The sequence below is a fragment of the Apteryx mantelli genome, chromosome 1, assembly GCF_036417845.1.
Source record: "Apteryx mantelli isolate bAptMan1 chromosome 1, bAptMan1.hap1, whole genome shotgun sequence".
Taxonomy (NCBI): Eukaryota; Metazoa; Chordata; class Aves; order Apterygiformes; family Apterygidae; genus Apteryx; species Apteryx mantelli.
Window position 1 is genome coordinate 173653912 of NC_089978.1, and position 20550 is coordinate 173674461.

General features: G+C 36.8%; 1 protein-coding gene across 3 annotated transcripts in view; it reads left to right on the forward strand.

The window, feature by feature from the left end:
- Positions 1-20550, forward strand: part of POC1B (POC1 centriolar protein B) — a 77639-nt gene that overhangs the window by 24502 nt on the left and 32587 nt on the right. For all 3 annotated transcript variants that reach the window (XR_010886589.1, XR_010886588.1, XM_067312787.1), the window contains exon 10: positions 3668-3754. Coding sequence is in view for 1 of the 3 variants with exons in the window: in XM_067312787.1 (XP_067168888.1) it covers positions 3668-3754 (87 nt within the window). In the remaining 2 variants the exon portion in view is untranslated. The remainder of the gene's footprint in view (positions 1-3667; positions 3755-20550) is intronic.

The following is a 20550-nucleotide window of genomic DNA, read 5'->3' on the forward strand; positions in this document are numbered from 1 at the left end:
AAGTAAAGTTGTGGCATAGTGTTTTTGTCATGATAATAAAGAAGTCCAGTTAAAACTGCAGAACTTTCAGAAAAACACAAAGTTACTGCTTAGACTGTGTTACCTGGCTCCATTTCTCCTTTTTTCCCTTTCTTTCTTCCAAGTCCATTTGACAAAATTGGAAAAAAAAGAAGCACTTGATCCTAATGTCCACAAATTGAGGAAGACAAATTCTTATAGCCCTGTAGGAGAAGTGGTTTCCCGATTGCCTCCAAATAGCTCATTCTCAATTGACCCAAGAACAATCTGAATTCGAAGTCAGAATACCTACAGAAAGAGCTCATGGATGAAGAACAGCTTGTCTAAACTGAATTCAAGCAAGATCTAAGTAAGCACTGCTAGTCAGAAATGGTGACCTAGCTTAAAAAAAGAGTTGAGATATCCCCTTAATGAAGGCTTGTCATCTCTGATTTGTCAGTGCTGCAAAGCATGAGGATCCTTTCCAGCTTGACTGATCAGGTAACATCTGTATTTAAATATGCCTTTTTTTCCCTCCAGCTTGTTAGGAAACTTTGTGGCTCCTTTTCCCTCACACCCCCCCCCCCCCCCCCCCATGAAGATCTCACTGTAGTGAACTTTACTTCTACTAGTTCCAACCTGAATTTGTGTGACATAAGTTACAGAAATCCAAATGAGCTGAATGAAAAGGCTCCAGGCAGTACAAGATGCTATTGCCTGTCTTTGCTGGCTACTAATTCCAGTTTAAAGCTCTCATTCTAGCCACTTACTCAACTAATGGATCTCCGACCTAAAAGGCTATATTTTCATTTCCAGACTTTAGGATCAAGTAGTTTGGGTTGAGGAAATCCCACTGAAGCAGTCACTGAATGAGCAGCTCAGGCTGATCTAGAGTTGTGACTGCCCTCAGGTGAGAAGATAGGCCCTTTCTTCTTGAAAAGGCAAGATAAAATGATCCTCCTATCTAATAAATCTCCAGCAACCAAAACCAAACAGCCTATCACTAGGCAGGTGTGGGGTTTGGTTTGTTTTTTAGTTGAAAGTAAGATATCTGGAAACAATATATTTTCTGATAAGTCCATTGTTATACCACTGATGCAAAGTTGAAAAGAAGCAAGTTCATTTCTCTACTACTCCAGACTTCTTGATGATTTGGAAGGCATCTAGCCTTTCTGTGAGTTTTCTCAGTCCATAAAATAGTCCATATATCATGCTTGGAGGGCAAATATGTTAGGCTGTGATGCGTCCAGATAATAAAATGATAAGGAATATGTGCAATACAGCTTTCATAGGGAGGATATTCTGATTCTTAAGTCAAAACCTAAGATAAATAAAAGCAGCAACTTTTTCCACAGGTCTTTATATTCTCTTGTTTTTCATTAATATTTTACTTTTCAGAAAAGGGCATTAGTAAAATATTGATAAAGTTATAAATTATTTCCTATAACCAATAATAAATGAGTAGTCAAACTACAATACTAAAAAGTCAAATTTTCAGACCTTGTGATGACATGTATCTGAAATAGAATGCTGCCTCTTATATTGAAATCAGCCTCTGGTATTATCTGGTTTTTCATATGGCTTTAGAGACAGCAAGATTTCTGTTTAGCTAGTTCACTTATCACAGAAGTCAGTGTTGCCTCAAACCTGTTTTCCACAACAATGTTTTTCAAGTTATTTTAAAATATCAGGCTTATCATGTAAGAAGCAAGCATGTAGGCAGAGCCTCTGTATTGCTCTGATAAGTGACTGGGGAACTTGAGTCTGAATTCAAAATGGAGCTATCTCTGCAGCTAGATGTGTGCTCACATATGGCTTGATGCTAATGATGTAGCACTTCAGTAAGGCAACTTGGGCCCTTATGCATCCACTGAGCTGGAGCAGCTGCAACCATGTTGACCCCCGGTGAAGCTGTTTTACCCCCAGTCCTTCCATTTTGTTCTAGCAAGCTTCAATGCCACAACCCCAACACTGACCTACCAAAATTTGATGGTAATGGAACTTGGAAGCAGTAGTATGAGACTGTGAGCCAGGGTGTGCCAGTCAAGTACAACAGACTGGGGACCAGCTTAATATAAAAACTTGAGTGCTGCATAGAGAAACCACAGGTGGTTGAGCTCTCAAGTCCATAGTCATCCATGACCCCTTCTGCCCTGGGACATTTCTTCCTTAGTAGAAGAAAGAATAGGAAAGACAGCCTACAACTTCACCCACAAGTGACTGAATCTAGAAAGTCAAACTTGAAGATGACCTTCAGGAGTCTTCTAGTTGTTGTCATCCAGAGGATAGGTCAAAAAGTGTATTTGTGTGCCCACACTGATACTGGGGGAAAAGGAAGGAGTGGAATATTGCACAGTTTCCAAGTAGGGAACTAGGACAGATGCTGGTTAAGGCACTTCGGATAAGATGACTGACTAAGTAAGCCCTTAATTTCTGCCCTTGCAAGCTAGAGGTGCTTCCTGCTTACTGAACAAATTCAGCTCAAGTAGCCAGACACATCAGGCTGTAAACTTTCACAACTGGCAGTGTCATGGCAAGTGCTGCAGCTGTCTTACCAGAGAATGCTTGTTTGGCACAAAACATTGAATTTCTGGCCAAAGAAATATTTGACCTTAGTGTCTCATCAAAGTGCCTGTGTGTGTGCTCATGTTTCCAAGTAAGAGCAGGTTATCCAAGGCAGATGGAAGTAGCTGGTATTAACATGATGCAGGTTTGTAGCTGTCTGCCGTTGAACCATAAAGTGCTTTGAATCCTGATATCATGAAGATATGTGATCAAGAGGATGAATGCTGTAGGTACACTCTCAGTATGCATGCCAGAAGCCCCTGTTCTGGTGAAGCTGCAAAAGTCCGTGGAATAGTTTGTAAACCTGTATTCATTTTAGCTGAAGTGAAGTGGGGACAAAACTGGTGTGGACTAGAGGCAAGCTAGAGTAGCCAGTATGGGTGCAGCAAGCACATGACAGCTACCGCTTACCATCGGTTGTTTATTTGTAGTTACAGACAACATAAGCTAGCTCCAGTTCTGAAAACTTGCTAGCAGTGGTAAGTTAGTGTTCCATATTACTCTAACTTTACTCTTGTACATCTATGTCAATTTAAAAACAAAAAAGTGTAAGAGTCAGTATAACATAGGAGGGATACATGCAAAACTTTCAAAAGCACCTGCAAGTAACAGTTACGGAGTTCGGGAATTATTTGATTAATACCTGCAGTTCACTGTTTCAGCAGCACCATTGGCCACTCTTTGGTAAACTTCTTAAACTGTTGTATAGCTTCAGTTTGGGGCAGTGGAGTTAACTGTCTTGTAAGTGTGTTCTGAAATTGTATTTGGCACTTCATTTTTATTGATTTGTCATAAAACTGAATTTCTTAATAGTTATGCTTCTTGTGGTAGGAACCCTTGAGTTAGTTTTGGGTGATGCTTATAAAGTATGAATGATATCTCTGTGATAAAGGCGTATCTGGATCCTGTTTCTGTATTATATAATTGCTTGTTATACTGTTGCAGGGGCAACATCTTTCCTTTATTTTTCACACACTTTAAAGAATATTTAATAGTCTTTAGCTAATAGTGGTGCCTTGGTGTGGCAAATGGTCCTTTTTATTTCAGTCTTACTTCTCTTTTTGTACTGATGCTGAAATAGTTGATTATAATTCATTTTCAACAGGTCAACCCTAGCTTTGATGTGGCTGATACACAAACACTTGACCCACCCGTCATAGACATAAGTTCCTCTTCATCTTTCAGTACTCTGGTAAGTTACCTTGTGAGTGAAAAGAGGATTGGGCATAGCCTAAATTAACATGTTACTGGAAATGTATTCTTTTTGTCTATACGGATAAAATACTTTTAATAACTCTTAACTGTTCAGAATTCAATATCCTAAATTCTCAACTTAAGCTTGTTTTCAGTTTCCAAGGATAACTAGAAGATGGCGTAATAGTGAAGCTTTCATATTATCCCAGCAATTTTATCCTTGTACTAAGCAGCTGCTCTAAATCTAAGCCCTTGTTAATTATATCTAAATGTTGCTGTTATTTGTTCTTATTCTGAAACAGTCCTTCTAACTCTGTCTTTATCTGCACTTAATGGGAAACCTAGAGAATAGTTGCCTCACTGATAAAATTCCAATAATGATATTTTTTTTTTCTCCTTTTAAGACATCTGGTAGTTCTCTAGGAAAGAAAAGGTAACACATTCTAGGAAAGAATGATAGGATTAGATCCTTCTAGTGTTAGCTTTTCATATGACATTGGTATGGCGTGTGGGAGGAAAGGAAGGCAAAGTTTTAACGGTACTTTCATAGGAGGAGAAATATGCTCTCCTGGTATGAAGTCCTAAAAGATGTACTGTTCTAGAATTAGGTTAAAATGAGAATTTCTCTTTTTTAGCTCTGAATCTGTTCCTATGAAGGCATGATTTGTATCTAAAGCAATGTTAATTGCCCTAACAACAGTTGTACAGCTGAAGGGTTAATACCTAAGACTGGGCAGTAGGTATGGTTTCTGCTGTTCTGTTTTGTCATAAATGTTTTATGAATAAGCATGTTGTGAGGGTACTTTATAAAAAGTACTTTGAGATCATTGGGTGAAAATCATGATATAGAGGTTCACATGTTTAAAAAAAAAATCTGCCAAACAGAAATAACCGCATATTATCTTTTACTTGATGAGAGATGTTACGGTTTCATATATTTTAAGGTTTAGCAATTGTCATATTGTGTTTTTACAATGAAATATGGATCTTTAAGATAAGATAATTTGTGTCAAAACAAGTAATTTGGAGACTTACAGAAGTCTCTTAAGTAGGTTTGACAGATTGTAGCTTATGGTGAATGCAATTTATTAACTACCCATCACTTTAAAATATGCTGTGGTCATTACTTCCTGATCTTAATACTGATTGCAGAGTTCAGATGTAAGTTACACTGTATTTCTTTGTCATGTATCTATAAAGCTGCCAGTCATTTAATCTCCTTCATTAGCACTTTATAAAGCACTTTATAAAACCTTATGCCCAGAAATCATCTTAGGGGGTCAAACAAGGAAAATAATAAGTAGATCCACTACAGATAACATCTTGTTGATTTCTGTCTGACTGGCTTTACAGTCTTATGAAAAATGTCACTTCAAAATTCATACTTTTTGACTCTGTCAGTAGTCACTACATATTTTTCCATTATCTTGAGCTCCTATTCACCCTTGGCTCTCACCTTTCTGCATCACAGCACTCATCATCTGCCTCTTTTTTTTTTTTCTTTTTTTTTTCCCCTCTCCCATCTAGCAACATTTTTCTATCCTCGTTACTCTGATTACAGCCCTAAGGGCAACTGCTCTGCCCCACAGACCCACTATTGACACAAATCCGGAAACCATGTGCACATTTTCTCTGCCACTAGCTCTTTTCCTACAGTAACACGTCCCCAAATTTGGCAACCCATCTGGGCCTCCCTACTTTCTAACGTCATCTGTACATCTTTAGCATCACTGTGCTGTCCAGTACCTGTCTGCTGCCTTACCTGCTCCTGCTGTTTGTGGAATGGCTGCCTATTTCTTAATTGAGCTGTAGATCAGCTGTCAAGTTTCTTCATGTTTTCTTTCCAGAGGGTTCTGGATCTCAGTGACTTAGATCTTTTCATCTGAAGCTGGCTCAGTTGCCCTCATGTATAGAGGCCCCACCTATAGAGGCTTCATGTTCTTCTGAGAAGTCAAAGGCAGGAAGGGAGGATGATGGACTTCTCCCCATCTCACTTGCACTGCCAAACTTCCCTTTGATATTATTTATCCTCACTTGCACGGCACTTTTTTTTTTTTTTTTTAATCCTCCTCTAATTTGATGTCATCATTATGTCTAACTCATTCTCTCCTGATTCCAAATGCTGACTTACTCTTTTTCTCCTAATTATCTAAGGCAATCCCCTGTATATTTTTTGTTTTGTTTTGTTTTTCTCTGCAAACTTTATCAAGAACCGTCTTAAAGCTACTTTTGGCCTTTTACTCCTACTTCTACTGGAAGGAGTCTGTTCCAGAGGCTTGCTCTTCAGATGACTGGAAATCTTTGTTCAAATTGCCAGCTTAGTTCACAGATGTCCAGTGTATACCTATTTATTCTTGTTCAAGTGTTTTGCTTTAGCTTAAATAGCTCTTCTGCCCTTTTGATATGTTCAGAGGGGAAAAATATACTCTGCGCTCATCTATCTTTAAGGATTCTTGTTCAATAACTTTATCTATCACACATTTAACACAGCAGGGCTGTAAGGGTCTTTCCAACAGATGGTATTTGCAAAGCACTTCAGCAAGTCCTTGGACCAGGCTTCTCTAGGACAAATAAAAACACTGAAGCTTTTGTAGGGTCAGTGATGAGTTCCCAAAAGCTCACTAAAAGATCTTCAGGGAGGGTGCAAGTCTCTGTCAAATCTTATAATGTTTTGTTGAATGATTATCAAGCTTCTTGACAGTAACTGGACTAACTCCTATAAATCTCAAGCTTCTCCGGGAAATAGGGGAAAGACACCCCCCTCCCTGACCTCCCCCGCTTTATGTCTTCTGTGACAGGCTTTTTCCTCTTTTTGTATTCTCCATATTGAGAATCTCTTCAGGCTATTCAGACTGTCTGTTCATACTGGTCATAGGAAATACACTAATACTGCCTCTGAGAAGTCTTGGAACAGAACAAAAAGGTATTCTTTTCTCTTTCCTCTGTATAGATTTATTAACTGAAATTATAGAACAGTATAGGTTGGAAGGGGTGTTTGGAGGAATCTCGTCCAACCTTCCCCTTAAAGCAAGGCCAACTTGGATCAGGTTGCGAAGGGCCTTGTCCAATTGATTTGTGAATATCTGTAAGAATGGAGATTCCCCAACCTCTCTGGGCAACTTGTTCTAATGTTTGACTATGTTGTGATGAAAATATTTTTCACAAAATGTAGTTGGAATTTCCCATGTTCCAACTCACATGTTGCCCCAGTCCTATCACAGCGGTCTGCTAATAAGTGTCCGGCTCAGTCTTCTGTATATGCTCCGGTTAGATATTTGAGACAGCAATAAGATTTCCCCTGAGCCTTCTCTTAAGGCTGAAGAAACCCAGTTCTCTCAGCTTCTTCTTGTATATCACGTGCTCTGGCTGACTCACATCTTGCTGGCCTTTCACTGGACTTGCTCCAGGATGTCAAAGTCTTCCCTGTATAGAGAAGCCCCTAACTGGATGCTGTAATACAGGTTAAGGTGTAGTTAAGTACCCTTGTTCTCTGTTCTTCACAACAATCTGCCTGGAGAAAGAATTTTAAAAACATTTTAAAAAAAGAAAAATCAATACTATTATTACCCTTATTGCGAATTTAAATATATTTATATATTCTTAGCCATTGATTTATATTTTGAGCTTTATCTGTGTGAGAAAAGATTGGTCTTACCTCTTCCTCCCACTCCTCTTTTCAAGGAATGCATACTGAGTTCAGAAGAAATTTTAATTTGTTGCTTCATCAAAGCCAATAATCCATAATGGCTTCCATATTTAAAATGCCTTCGTATGTATTTTCAAATTTACTTATTTTTATTTTCTTTCATCAAAGATTAAGCCAAGATATACAAGAAGAATGTTCTTGTAGGGGCTTTGCTTGAAAATGCCCAATTACTAAACTTTCTGAACTTTAAACACCTTATCTTCTCAGATTCTCCTATCTTATAATCTGTAAGAACAATTCCTTTTTTGAATGTGCTGGGGAAAAAAAATTGTTTCATCCAAGATTGAAGCTGATAGAACTTTTTTTTGTAGATTTAGTGAAGAGAATGTGATCATTGTGCGAGTGGAAAAACTTCAGTGTAAGCTTTAGTATTGGAACTGCTTGCTTTAGCTATAACTACAAAAGCATTAAGAATTACTCTATGTATATTGTATGATTGGTGGATATTCTGATTGTTAGACATAGTTCTGATTTTTTTGCAGTCTTCTATTTCTATTAGAGATTTAGAAAGACGTACCTGAAAGAAAACTAAATCAATTTCTGAAAAAAAAAAATTATGCTTTGTTCCCCAAAATAACTTATAGGGTTTATATTTAAATCTGTTAAATTTATACCTAAAAAACAAACAGCCTGACTTTTCAGATGGTAAGATTCTTCATATGTTGTATTTCTAAAAATGAATGATATTCATTGCATTGGGTTTTTTTCTTCTTTCCTTTCCATCTTATTGAAGACTCTGAAAATATTATATTGCCTCTCTCCCAACTCTTCTTTTCCACATGCCAAGCAGCTTAATAGTACTTTGTTTTCTGAGCTATTGAAAAGCAAAAGTTGGAAGACTTGTCTCCCTTTGAGACTGTTTCCTCCTATTTCATCCTCTGATTTTTACTTTTAGTTTTGAGGGAGGCTGGGTTTTTGGTGTGGTTTTGTGGGGGGTTTTTTCAATTTTTTTCCCCTCTTTCTTTCTTGTTCAAGTCTGTAGGCCAATACACTGGTAACCTCCAGTCCCTGATAAGCTGCTGAGAACAAGGGAAAGTTGATGATGTCTCGGTAGTTTTTACCCACAGCAGCAGGAAATCACTGTATGGGCTCTCTAATGTTCCATCCCTTGACCTTGCTCATGTAAACAGGATTTGAAGGGAGCAAAGCAATGTACTGTAATGTGAAGTCAAAGTCTGCGCTGGTTATGAGAGATCTGCTGGTTTTTCTCTTCCAGTGCTAGTAAACAATGAAAGCAAGACATGTTTATTCTTCAAGTACAGTATGGTTTCTACAAAGTTGAGTCTTTAATTAAATCAATTATTGGAAGGGGAAAGATAAGGATTGTTCCTCTTTGGGGTAGAAGGAATATACTGTTTTGTTTTGTTTTAAAATTACCTAATAGATTTTTTCTTTTTCCCCAAATTTTAAGATATTTGAGAACCAATAATTGTACATGCACAGTTTTATTCCTCAAGGTAAGACACTGTCAACTAGTCTGCACTTCATTTGTGGTAGGTCTTCTGATGTAAAGAGTACAAGTATTTGTATTCTCAATTTGTGATATAGTTGTTGCCTCTCCGGTATGTATTTCAGGGTTTAGGTATTTTTGACCCAAACATTACTGCCTGCTTTATTTTGGGTATAACAAAAACAAAAAAAAACCACACCTCCCTCATGTGTTGTAAATTATGATAGCAATTATGAATGCAGAATTTGCATCTAGTTCTTCCATCTCTTTGTGTACATGAAGGCTTACACAACTGTTCTGTCTCACTGGAAGCAACTTCTGAAGAGATCTTGGGATAAAGTCTTTCTTGTATGGCATAACACAACTCCAGAATTTTGTAGAAGAGAGGATGATAAAAGAAGTTTTGTTTTTAAAAGTGCATCTTTTCCTTTCCGTGCAACTTCAGATTTATTCTATTTTACATCCTTTATTGGCTCCAGCCTTACATGGAAACAAACGCCAACTTCCTTGAATGACGTTAGTGGGAGGGGAAGAGGAAGACAGGAAAAATATGAATTACACAGCTAGATCACCTCCTTTGAGGCCCCAGTGCTATTCAGAAGGGAACTTCCAGTGGAGTAAAATTCATGTGACACTTCACAGTGCACAGTGGCTGTCCTTACCGCTTTTTGCAGTTGGTCCAAAGGCACAAGAAGAACTGCACAACAGCTTCCTGCAGTTCGTGGATATCAAGTTTTCTTGGACCTTGGAGATCCAGCCTTTCACTTAAACTCTGATCATTTTATGATATTTACATATTCTTCTCTGCTAAAGGGAAGTTCTGGTGCTATCCCTTTGAATGACTGGAATCCTTGTCCTCTAGAAAAGGAAACAAAAAAAAAAGTGTCCTACTTGTGTTCCTTGTCCAAAACTCAGTCACCGATTAGATAGAATCAGAGTTCTGCACTGAGGAGGGATCGCAATAGTAGGACTTTGATCAAAATTGACAGTTCCTAGCCTCCCCCAGCCAGTGTCTCTCGCATCAGCTTACCTTCCTCGTTCCCGGACAGAACCCAAGTGCTACTGCAAAGTGTAAAATTAACATTCAGACCATGTAGCAGAAAACTAATCTCAGCATAACAAAGGTCACTTCCTGAGTAGCTGTAGATCTATTTATTTTTTAAATTGCTACTCTTTATTGCTGCTAAATGTAATAGGAACAAACTACAAACTCCATGATCCAGATTCCAAACATGGAATGAAATTACTGAGTAATGTGAAGAGATCCTTCTTCTCCAGAAGTCTGAGGTAAAACTGTCTGTACCTTTTCTACAGATGCTCATACCAAAAACTCTCAAAGAGGTTCTGAATTTCTAATGCTAGGTTTTATAAATATATAAGTAGAATAATGAATGCTGCAAATAGAGGAACTTGGAAGTGTTCAGTGTGACAGAAAAAAAAATAGTGTGCTCTGCCTCTTGCATCTTTGCAAGTGAGACCTTCCCTCCACCCGGTCTTGCTCTTACACAAGCAATTTTTAGTGTCTTGTCTTACAGCACACTCTAGACAGACCTTTCTCTATGTCTAAGACATTCTCTGCATCACACTGGAAGCCAGGTATGCATCTTTCTGCTTTTCTCCTAGTCTTTGCTTGCTATGTAGGTTCAGTGCATGGGGGAGAGGATGGGCTATGTTCTCCCCTACCTCTGCAGCTTGTCATTTGCTCTCAGGCAAGGAACAGTCTCCCATCCCTCCCAAAGGCTGCACCTAATCCAGATGTAGCAACCGTGAGGCAGCAGAGACTGCCTTCTCTGCCCAACTGCTGCCTTTCACAGAAAGTATGGTGTATATACAAACAAAACAGCTATTTTTCTGTCACAGGTGGCAAAAGGTTGAAGCATTTGGTGTTTTCAACAGTGAATTTCTAAACTTGCATTTTTGATTATTCATAGAGGTGCTGGCAGGCTTAAAATGACTTGAGTAGTTAATCTCGCAAGAAAAATGCTCTAATAATACTAGCATCAAATAATGATTAATTTTAAAGATCAGATACATGAAGATGAACTCAACATTTGTAATAAAAGAAGAGTATGATCCAAATGGCTTTTACGTTTTGCAGTGATGATATTGTAACACAGCGTGTAACTGCTGGTTTACAAGGAAAGAACAGGAAATGTGTTGTGCTGCTGCATAATTAGGTAATAATACATGTCCTGATATTCCTTAATAGGCTTCATTATATTCTTTGAGTGAACTGGAGCTTGAGAGAAAGTCAGGTTTCTGCTGGAGACAGAATTCTGAATTTGGGCACTAGAGAGCGCAAGAATATAATATTTCCTGTACTATTTTTAGCCTGCTTTTCTGAGGAAATGTAGCTTATGGGATTGTAGGTTTATTTGTCTGTCGTCTCATCTCCCTAATAAACCTTTGCTAGTTCATTCTTTATCAAGTTTGAAAGTTAGCAGTTGGCGGAATGAGGAAACCAAAATTTGTGCCACCACTAAAGAGAAGGCAGGTAGGATGTGACGCTGTGAGCATTCTTTTGGTGACAGCTGTTTGAACAGACAGCATTTGCTGATGCTGGACTAAGTACTGACTACCTGCAAGTGACCTGTCCTGGAGCTGGAGTGACCGTAGGGGAGTTCAGGAGAAGGACCTAACAGGGAAAAAAAATCCCCAAAACTATAGAAGATTAAGTTTCAGTGTTTAGTCTCCTCACACGATAGTTTGTTTAATTACATTGCCTTTGCCCAATAGGGACATTACTTATTAACAGATGCTTTTGACTGACTATTGGTAAGACAAACTGACTGACTAACTATAGATGAATTTTAGAACTGGCAGTATATTGCTTTGCGTAAGGCCTTAATCATGGCAACAGTACAATGCTTAAAGACATGGATCAACTTGAAAAACATTATATTGTTCCTCTAGCAAGTCAGCACATTTCTGGGAACTGGAGGCATAGAGGTTCCAGGTATTATTTCTGTCCCAACTTCCTGAGATACTGTACTTGTACACTCTGACCTTGTCTGCCAAAGTAATGTCATCGTCCCCCTGCCCCCCTTTGGCTGGAAATCGAAGCTGTATTCACAGTTCTCACAGCTGATTCTGAGGCATGCAGAAAATGCCCGACAGCTATCAACCCACACATCCAATAACAACTGCTTCCTTCCTCTTCCTGGGGAAGAGTAACATCCTCTGAGAAGAACCATCCCCTGAAGAATGCAAGAACAGCAGTGAGCCTTTCACACAGGAAATTACTGCTATAGCACTTGCAGAAAAGTGTTGCTGTCACTTGGATTGTCAGTCCATAATGAGCTTCCTGCTGACCTAGAAGATGATTTACTACCAATCTAAAAATGCCATTTGTGAGTCGGTTAGCTTAATGGAAGTTAATGAAGTTAACATTCAGCGGTTTGTAAGTCTGTAAACATCTGTTTTAACTTGTGCTACTGCATGGAAAAAAGTGTTGAATGTAGTATTCACTGTGCTTTAATAATTCTGAGATAGCATATTCTGGGGGACTGAGAATGAAAGAAATGTTTGGATCAGTTCATAGGGTGTGAGTCTCTTAGAAAAGGTTGCAGGTTTTATTTTTGTTTATCTTAAGCTGGATGATGAAACTGTGCCATAGATCAAACATGCCAGAAAAGATGTTAAGGCTGAGATATATCTCTTGACTTATCCTCTGTTCTTAAATATTACTGAGTCTAAGTTTAGTGCAGCATGCTTACAACTATGTAGTGCAGTTTTGAATATAAAATGAAATATCTATATAACATTTTTTATTCAAAATGATTAATGCAATAGTTTGTTACAAAAATAAAACACTTTAATATTCTCTGAATCTCTTCTTATATTTCTGAGTGATGATGTTTGAACAAGTGCTAGCAAATTCTGTTTGTGACTTAGATTACAGCGACAGCTAAACCCAGAGGATGCCTTCTGCCTAAAAGCTTGTTTGGGTGTTTTCCAAATATATCAACTGTTCAAATAAAATATCTCTCTCCTTTCAAACCTTGCTGTGTTACTATCTACTTTGCTGTAAGAGATGTATTTGTTCTCTCCACTTGAGATAATGGAAATACTGAGTTGGATCCAAAAATGACATAGGTCCCTTAAAACAGGATTGAGAGACTGAGAATTTAATAAAAATTCAGCACTGGGGGCAAAAATGTTTTTTCATAGTAGCTTCTTCAGATAGATATGAAAAACTTTGAAAATATCTTGGTTCCTATTCTTCCACCAAAATAAATTTGGGATCAGAAATTTGGCAAGACAATGCTAAAACTGTGATTCTGTAGTTGTTTTAACTTAACAACTTGACAACTGTTCTTGGTTTTTTTGTTTGTTCTGTGGGTGGGGTTTTTTTCCAGTTAATTTCATCCAAATCAATGCCCTGATCTGCTCAGCCATCCAACCACTACTGCCAGCACAAAGGAAATATGTTTTCTCTGTTATTGGGAGACTAGGTAGGTTAGTGCTGACTGTAACCCAATTTAGGTTGTCCAGTGTCCATTGAACCACATCCTAGCATCTAGAAAGGCCATCTGAAGTGATCATGCTCCAACACATATGGGTGTAACACATGCATAACATGCAAGTAGGACTTTGTCTTTCACAAGATGCAATCCTTGGAAAGGATGACCAATGGAAGTGCTAGTAATAGGTTCCTGTTGTTCAGGGAGACTTGGATTCAGTTCTCCTTTTTCAGTATAAAAGAATTCAGCTTGCTTTCATCCATCTGCATGGCTGTAACCTAACCAGCAGATAACTGAGACAGAGATTGAATGGGAGCATGCTTCATCCTTCATGCTGGAATTTGAAGCACTGTGAAGCAAATTTTGAATGTGTATGGCGTCAGAGGAAAGCAAGTGAGAAAAAGTCCATAATTCATGATTAGGATGTTCTTCTGGAAGAGAAATTCTGGGTTCCAGACCATGCTTCCTTTGCTGTTTATGCATTTTGCAATAAGTAGTATTTTAAAATATGTTGGAACTGTCCTAGGGACACTTAAGTGGAGATACATATGCATCACTCTTCTGAAGAGGTTGTCTACATATATTTAATATATAATGAAATATATTATTAAAATATACATATTTAATATACATATTTAACATATATATAAACTTTAATGGCCAAGATAGTCCCATACTGCATAGAGACACTGTATTTGTGGACGTACCAGCTTGGTTTGGTGCTAGGGAGGGGAAAGAGAGGAGAGATGCTGTCTTCTGTCCTACTTCTGCTTTTGTACTGTGTAGAGAGTGTAATTGCTGAACTTGAAGTTGTCACTTTCAAGCTACAGATGAGGTACCTAAAGAACAGGTATTGCAATGCAACCCTAAGTTGACCATTGAAGTATTTTTACTGTATAGGAAGCCACCCATTTTTGACATAAAGGTTTAAGAGCATTAATTACTTTCTCCTTAGCCTGCTCTTAGATAAACCAGCATTGAAAGTTTTTCTACCTCAAGGATTATTCTTCCAAATCATGGTCCATTCTTATAAGTATTTGCTATAACTTCTTCCAATTTCTTACACATCTCTTTGAAAACATGGGTGCAAAATTCCAGCAATATTTTTGCCAGTGTAGTGTAACAGTGCAGTACTACCTCTCACTCAATACTAACAGCTAGTTATAACTATGAATAAACAGTTATTATAATTCTTTGCTCAATAACCTTATCACATTAAAGCTGTATTATTCAGTCAGATATATATCATGATACTGTAAATCTTTTCAGCACCTCTGCTTTCTTGACTATATAATTCTGTGGTACTTCCATTTCTGAGATCATACCTGTGTATATGATGTTGCATTTTGATTTTGGATTGGATTTGGATTTGAATGAAGTTAGATTACCAAGGAACCCTGACTGTTCTATGCAATAGTTTTTGTTATGTCTCTTTTCATGTCATCTATAAACTTTTTCAAAAGCCATTTCTGGTATTCTTCTAGAACATTGGTTCATTTTATGTAAAACTGAAGCAAGAACTGATTCCAGCGGAATTACTAAAAACGCCATAGTTCTGTAGTGACTCTATAGTTTAGCTGTTTTTGAAGAAACACTAACTAGATAATTGACTTCATACTGCATTAGAACTTAAGATATGTTGATTAAAATTGTGGCATGCATATTATGGATTAAAAACCACGTGTATTTTTATTAGTTACAGTTTGACTAAGTATTTCATCAGAGAGGTTTCGAGTTTTACAGACCCTTTTTTTTATTTCTTAAACCATGTTGATTTGCTTCTTGTTATGCCTTAAATCTTTGCTACTTATACCCTAGATCAACTTTTCTATATTTGTCCCTGACATCATTCTCAAGGCAACTGTGACCTATGATCACACAGTCATCCTGTTTATCCTTTCTAAATATTGATGGAATGTTAGCTTCCCCACTCTTCTGGTATTTCTCTGTTATTCCCGGATATATTCAAAATCAACTTCATTGGCCTACCGGTTAAGTTAGTTTGAAACTATGGAGTACAAACTGTGTAATCCTAGGTTTGAAAAATGTTTACATATAGTATAAGTTGTTTAACAATCTTTTTTGTTAAGGTTGGAACAGAAAGTATTTTCCACAAATACAATTACAGTGTTCATCATCTTCCTCAACAGCAGATAAAAATACTCTATTAACCTCTTTGAAAGATTTCTGCGCCACTCAATGTCTCCAGGTAATATGTATGCCATTGCTAGGATATCCTTTGCTCCTGATATTTATAAAGTACAAGTAATCCTTGATCACCAGAAATAACGTAGCCTGTCTTCTTGCAAATTTGTGTTTTCGTAGTTGATTGTAAGCTTTTATTTGTAGTTTTTCGCTTGTTTTGAGGTATTTTATAAGTTCTGTTTCTCTTGCATGCATTCTCTAGTGTCTAATAATGTGTAAACTTATGCCAGACTCTTTCTCTCAGTGAGAATATAACATATTTCCCTCTTCTGGCCAGCCATCTATTCTCAGGTAACCTATATAAAATTAGCTCTCTCTAAGATATCTAGTTCGCTGTCAGACTGTTTTAAATCTGCAACAGTTTCAAAACTTACAAATGAATTGTGGGTACAGACACGCAGAAATGATAGTCTGAGCATCCTTTCCTTATGAAAAAGGGGTAAAATGCCCTGTTTTTGTTTGTCCCTAATGCTTATAGTTTTTGCTGATGCCTTCAGTTATCCTGATCAGCAGTGTCATCACTTCTAAGTTATGGTGATTTATATCATTCTGCCTTTTTAAGTTGTAAAAGCAACAATACGTTTTGTCTGTGAAGGCTGTAAATCCCTAAGATGGAATGTGGCGCTTAGGCCTGGAATGCCGGCTGTTGATCTGGGATTACAGTGCCAACTGCTGGGACTTTGCATTCATTTTTATTGTCATTTTAACATCTCTTAAAGTACAGAGTGCAGCACACAGTAGGGGTATATCTACTTTCATATTCCACATCCTGACTAGACCCCTTTGTGTAATAACTGATACCATATAATTGATTACACATCAGCTTCTTCATTGTTTAGCCCTTCTATTCAGCTGCAAGCACACAGCATTAATCAAATAAAAAATAATAAAGGAGAAGTAACAGTACGATACTCCTGTTTATGTGCCTTCCAGCATGGTTGATTTTTACATATCTTAGCTATAACCTAGCGGACAGTATATAATGTGGTTTTTCATTAACAGTAATTTAGTGAAGTATTTAAATATTATTGGCACCTTTATATGTATGTTGATATCTTTATATTCACCTTAACATATTGATCTCACTCTGAGCTTTATTTAAAAATTTTATTTCAGTGCAGTTATATTTCTAATTCTACTGTAATCCATAGAACCAAAATGTCTAGAGAAATGCACATCACTTTCAAAGAAATTGCCATGCGGCTCTGAGCACAAGGGAACACAGACAAATTGCAGATTCTGGGCTACTGTCTTAACAAGAGTATCTCATATATAAATGTTAGGCATTTAACTTGATGGATCTCTAGAGAAGGCCTATGCTAATGTTGTCTTTTATTATTATTAGAAATTATTTTCCCTAAGATGCAAGCACATACATAACAAGGAGCACCAGTGTCACTATGTGTTTTCATTAGAGTATGGGAAATGATGTATCTTTTCTACGTTGCATGAACACACAATTCCATAAATTTTTGCATCTTTCAGGCTGCTTCTGGTGATGATAAAAATACCAAAATAATTCACCTTTTGTAAGTGTTAAAAATTCGTTTACTGGTGCAAAAAGAGGGGAGTTGCAAGTTATTTTTCTTTATAGCTAACAAAACTAAAGCAGAGAAAGACTGCAATTTAGTTGTCATTACAAAGCAAGAGGACTTTAATTGGAATCTATGGCAATTCTTAACAAAATTTTCTTTTTCTTCCATGGTAAAGGATGAGACCTGTATTCCAAAGAAATAGCAAGCAGGAATAGAATAGAATTTCTGATTTTTCTTTGACCTGGTCTAACAAGAGGACCAGCTTTCTAGAATAGACATGCAATAGTTTATTACTATATTATGACATAAGCAAGCTATATCCCTCTATTCTTCAGTTCTTCAGTTTTGAGCATTAGATGTATTTTGGCTTTCAGTTCTACTTGTGGAATGTACTGGCATTCCTCTTTCGGCTGCCAGTGCGATTAGTTGTGTTAAAAGGATGTTCCTTTCAACTAAAAAGAAATAATTTTAGATAAATTTTTGTGTCAGGATACAGCATTCATACAGGAATATAAATAATTGTGTAGACCCGGGTAATAACAATTGACATTGAATAGTTTTAAACTGTGATAGTTCTGATCTGGATGTCACTAATACAAATATCATTCCAAGATACTTACTGTACTCTATAGAGCAATAGGAAAGTGAGCAAGCTAAACAGTGCTTTTGTATATATAATTCTGTTGTCACTATTGTTTTCTATTTTGAACACAGAGAATACTAATGTTAATCAATGTTTTAAATTTGTGTAGCCATTAAAAAACAATAACAACAACAGCAACACATGAAACAACAAATATAATTAAATGTGGAATGCATGCAGAAGATGTGCATGGGTGTTTAAGGAATGAATTTATCTGAGCAGAGGTATGAATAAAATAATACACTGTAACTAGTGGAATTTTAATATTTATTTTTAAAAGATAAACCTTTCATTTAGTGTTTTCCATTTATTTTCCTAACACACACACACACTCACTCTTTTAAAACTTTGCGTGTTATAAAGAATACGGCTGTAGGTGTTTTTATTCTAAGGTAATAAGAGTTTGTAAGGTGTTTCATATATATATGTGTATGTTTGTGTATATAAATCCTTATTTAACAAATTACATTATTTTCCACTTCTACACATTAAATGATGAGAGATATCCCAATCCACAGTGAATCTGTTCTTCAGAACTTCCTCCTTGCAAAAGGCATTACACATTGCTGAACGAAGGAACAAGCCTTGATCTTGTTTCTCATGAGTTGTGTATCTGTTTATATCATTTCAACTTTTCCCATTGTATAAGTATCACTACATAGAATGGAAACCTTTCAAGTTTCAATAAATGGAGTTTTCTCCTATGCCAAGAAAGTGTAATAAGATGTGAGAGTGATGGGATTTAGAACACTAAATTGTGAATTTCCAAGGCCACCTGACCAGATTACTTCCCTTCTGCTATAGTCACCAACTGCTGCTGCCTTTCTGCAGCACTGTGGAAAAAGGCTCCTGTAGGAATCACACGGCAGAGCTTCCTCAAGCTGTGTCAGCCTCAAGAATGTCATGTTGGTGAGAGAGGCAGGAGTTTGTACTAATTTCTTGGTGGTGATGAGTTTTTTTTCCCCCTTTTAGATTGGGAGGGAGGAAAGTACAATTGCAAAGTAGTCAACCCAGGCATATCACATCATTAAAAATGTGAATCAGGTTCTCAATCCGTAAGACAATCCCATACAAATAAATGAGAAAAGGGGGACAGGATTTGGCACAGTCATTAGTTTCCTTCTCTACCCTTTTTATTGGCTCAGAATTCTGTATTTTGGCTTTCTTCCAGCATCATTTGTGGAAGTGAAGTAGAGAACAAAACCCTAAATGTTAGCTGTCTACATCTGTTATTCTGAGAATAATTTATCCATATTTAGTTTAATAAATGTCATTAGGATAGTGGATATGACCATTGTGACATTAAGGGCATCTGTTGAGATAGGGCTTCTATGTTTTCACTTGGTTAGACCATAATCCCTTTAAATGACATTTTATCCACTCTCAAAATATTTGCATTCTGGCTTCTTTAAATTTAAAGAGCTTAAAAATAATAATAATAATTTCTTAGTGTGTCAGATGTTGTCAGTTCCAGAATAAGAGATTGTTCAATGAGAAAGGTGTAGACAAACTCATTTACCTGAGAAGTGGATTCAGCAATCAAGGAGAACTCTTCTAGTTCTTTGGTCCTGTGAAATTTAAAAATAACAAATATTCTTGGATTTGCAATTCATTCAGTCTGCCACCATCCCCTTCCTCCCTCCAGTCCCCTCCAAATTCAGGTCAGAGCAGTGTTGCCATTTATCACATGTTTACAGTTAGTCACCTCCAATTGTTTCTTAATTTTTATCACATCAGATAAGGAAAAAATTGACTAAAATATAAATACCAAGTGACAAGAAGTGAGAAGATGGATCTTTAAAGTCTTGTAGCTAATGAATTCCTTGAGCAATAAAACCCACTTCCCTGGGTTATCACAGTGAGATTTTTAATTGAATTCTGATCTTTAATGAACAGCTAGAACTACAAAATATATTCCTGTATCAGTAAGGTTTTCTTAAAGTTCCAACTGTCACAGCACAAAAGTGGAAGAAAATAATGAAGCATTTCAAAATAAAGCTATTATTAGCAACCTTAATGTTTTAGCTGTAATTATTTTTTTATCGTTGAATTCCTTTTTTTTAATACAGGCAAGCAGAATCTACCTACCAATCTTATGTTGTGCCAAGACATTTAGCATTTTAATTGGTACTGAACAATGTGTGTATTTTGACAGAAGTTTGTAATTAAAATAAATGATATTTCAAGAGTAGAACAAGTATGTCAGACCACTCCAAACTAACATTTTTGGATATTTGTATGCAATTCTCAAAAGCTTTCTTCAGTTGCTTAATTTTATTCCCATTACAGTAAATTGTGGAGCTCAGCTGACTTAGGTAAGAACAAAGTTATGTTAGTGCTGCTTAAGCAATTTTTAAAAATCCCACCTTTGAGCTAAGCTCAACGGCACTAAGTATTGTATTCACCCAGACAAACTGGATAGCATGTCCAAAGCGTCAGTGTATTATTAATGCTGAGCACTGAAATAGATCAGTGTGGACTTTTGCTTCTTCCTCCAGTTATTAAACAAAATCTAATAAAAGCATATAAATTTGATTTTTCAATTAAAATTTTGAAACTTCATTTTATCCTTTTGAGTGTGTTCTGTGACAGTATTGTTAAAGTATTGATATCCTCCTCAAATCTTCTGTCATCATCCTTTATAAATTTAACATTTTATTAATAAAAGCCTCAGTGAAATGCTGAAGAACAGTGTACCATGCTTGCATAGTACAATAATTTTTTCCTGGCCATAGTAGGGGGATTTAAATTCCAAGCTGCAAAATGCTATGCATCTTTTTTCTAACAGTAGC